Source organism: Sinocyclocheilus rhinocerous, unplaced genomic scaffold (genome assembly GCF_001515625.1).
Source record: "Sinocyclocheilus rhinocerous isolate Xijiao unplaced genomic scaffold, SAMN03320098_v1.1 scaffold297, whole genome shotgun sequence".
Taxonomy (NCBI): Eukaryota; Metazoa; Chordata; class Actinopteri; order Cypriniformes; family Cyprinidae; genus Sinocyclocheilus; species Sinocyclocheilus rhinocerous.
This window is the reverse complement of record NW_015649240.1, coordinates 125585-128177: the sequence shown is the minus strand read 5'-3', so window position 1 is coordinate 128177 and position 2593 is coordinate 125585. Positions and strand designations below refer to the sequence as shown.

The following is a 2593-nucleotide window of genomic DNA, read 5'->3' as shown; positions in this document are numbered from 1 at the left end:
TTAGCTTCTTTTGCTCACCAAGATATTGTGAAATATTATGGCAATTTAATATAACACTTTGTAATATATTTTAAAGTGTAATTTATTTTACTTTTATTTATTTTACATTACTCCAGTCTTCAGTATCACAAGATCATTCTATTATGCTGATTTACTGCTTAATTATCATCAATGTGGAGAAAAAAAAAACAGTTGTACTATAATATTCCAATATGGCGACATTGGCTCAACCAATTGCATGAGTTCACACTCCTAAAAATAAAGGTTCCAAACTTCCAACAGAGCATTTACAAAGTAATGCCAAAGAAGAACCATTTTTGGTTCCCCAAAGAACCTTTCAGTGAACAATCCTTAAAACAAGCAATCTAAAGAAGCGATTTCTGCTATAAAGAACCCTTTTGTGCAATGGAAAGATTCCATGGAAGCTCAATGCCAATAAAGAACCATTATTTTTGAGAGTGTAGGATTTTACTATCTGTTTGATCATTATTTCTGCTATTTTATCTTAGTTGCGCAAAAATGGCACATTTCACCCTTAATATTATTCGAAATAAATTTTTACAAAGGATGAAACAGAAGTTTTAGAAGTCACAATTCTTTTTAATATAAAACACCTTTAAATGTCACGTCATGAAGAATCCAGAGAAAGCGCCTTCGTAATTGCTTCCAAAGTGCGTTTTAGGAAGGACTCCAGCTTGACAGAACTAACAGTTTTTAGTTCATCTCTTCATACAGGAAATGTAGAGAACATGCATCACAAACACATCTTACAAAGTCCAAAGGGGAAAAAAAAAAAAGAACAAGAATGAACGAGTCTGGGGTTGAGTCAGTCTCCTTGATGCCAAATGGCACGTAGACGAACAGCAGTCTTGATGGGTGAAATTCATCAGACAGCTTTGCCGTTTTGGGTTTGAAAGGACAAAGCCCCTCCCTCTCTTAGATGGGTAGCTGAAGAAAGAGGAACGAGAATGCAAATGACCAGTCAGATTTAGGTGGGAATGAAAATGCGAACTTGATGTGCTTGTGTTTGTTGTGATTCCCCTTTAAATGGGAATACATTAGGGTTTTTGTTCCATGCCAAGACTTAAATATGCATGTTTCTGAAAAAGACAAACAAATACACAAAAATACAGTTGGGTTTAATCTGTTATTGGGTTTTTCTAGTGGTTTTTATCACAGGCTCAAAGCTGATCCTGTTAAAAAATTATCAAAATTTAATAGAATCTTTCCATATATGAGTGGAAAAGATGTTTTTGCAAAGCTAGATCTCTTCTATCATCTCACAAAAAAAAACGTATGCTTCGTACAGATGCTCATGAAGTGAGTCCAAGCGAGAATGTCAGAGATCCGCCTAAATTAACTTCTAATTGGCATCCTATAAAATCCTTTCTCAGTTAACTAGCAGACATGAGAGTTGTGGGTCAGACCACAGATGCGACTGAGGTGACGGACGTCACCTTGTTTTCTTCTGCCCAAGGCTGTAAGTTCTGCAGGGCATAAAGCGAGGAGTTGTGTATGCAGAGAGGGTCTTGTTGGAGCGGCTGACTCAGGGTCTTCTGAAAGGCCTCCTGTTGGAGCTGCAGCATCAGACGGTTGGCTTGCTGTCGCTCAGCCTCTCTCTCCTCAGCGGTCTGCCTCCTGTCATCAGAGACGCATGATTGAAGTCAACATGATGTGCAGTGACACAGACCCTTTTCAAATACAAAAGCAGATTATGTCAACTAACATGTTTATCTGGTGCAGGTCCTAGGCTGGTTTTAATTACCTTGAGAGATCTGAGTTCTCCGCATACGCAAAAGAGATGTCATGCCTTTGTGAAAAATAACAATGTGTGCGTTATGACTAAAATCATTTTGAATGAAACACATGAATGTTAATGGTTCTGTACATTTAATAATGCCTTGAATGTACACATGAGGAGCCTATTGGAGCTGTCAGCAGTAAAGATGTGAGTATTATTATATAACAGTACATGACAAAACAATGATTAAATGCTATTTTATTGGTCCGGGGATCTGATATGTACTTTGATAGATCAAAAATTATTAATCTTTCTACCAATTGCATTAACTTAAAGGGATAGTTCATTCAAAAATTTTAATTTTACCATCATTAACTTCATGGCATGTGTCACTGTGATTTTCATTGTATGGACAAAAACAAAAAAACCTATGAAGACAGAAAGTCATATGGTTTGGAATGACATGGGGGTGAATAAATGATGACAGAATTGCAATTTTTGGGTGAACTGTCACCAAAAGTTTATTTAATTTGAATGAAGAAATGTAGATTTCTTGTTTTCATTTTAAATGTTGAAAGGCACATGCAGAAAGCATGATTTCGAAACATAGAGGGAGCAACAAGAAACAAGCAAATTAAAATAGTTTTGTCAGGCAACGTGAATTAATTGATTTTATTTTTATTTTATTTTATTGTTTTCATTTTATTCATTTTTTGCACCAGCAAAATGTATTTTAAGGTTAAAAATAGCAAATTTTTTCCACTTTTTTTTTTAGATTAGGGTAATTTGTCATTTAAATCCAAATATATTCTGTATATATTATAAAAATATATACTGTATATATATATATAC

At 34.9% G+C, this 2593-nt stretch overlaps 1 protein-coding gene across 3 annotated transcripts in view; it reads right to left on the bottom strand.

Annotated features, from left to right (window-relative positions):
* Positions 1-620: 620 nt before the first annotated feature.
* LOC107710460 (T-cell leukemia homeobox protein 3-like) overlaps positions 621-2593 on the bottom strand; it is an 11198-nt gene continuing 9225 nt past the window's right edge. For 2 of the 3 annotated variants that reach the window (XM_016515228.1, XM_016515227.1), the window contains 3 exons: positions 1766-1810; positions 1458-1638; positions 621-948 (listed from right to left, as the gene is read on the bottom strand). In XM_016515228.1, coding sequence (XP_016370714.1) covers positions 937-948; positions 1458-1638; positions 1766-1810 — 238 coding nt within the window. In that variant the 3' untranslated portion in view covers positions 621-936. Of the gene's footprint in view, positions 949-1421; positions 1639-1765; positions 1811-2593 lie in introns of those variants that run through there. The other variant, XM_016515229.1, reaches the window with a different exon arrangement.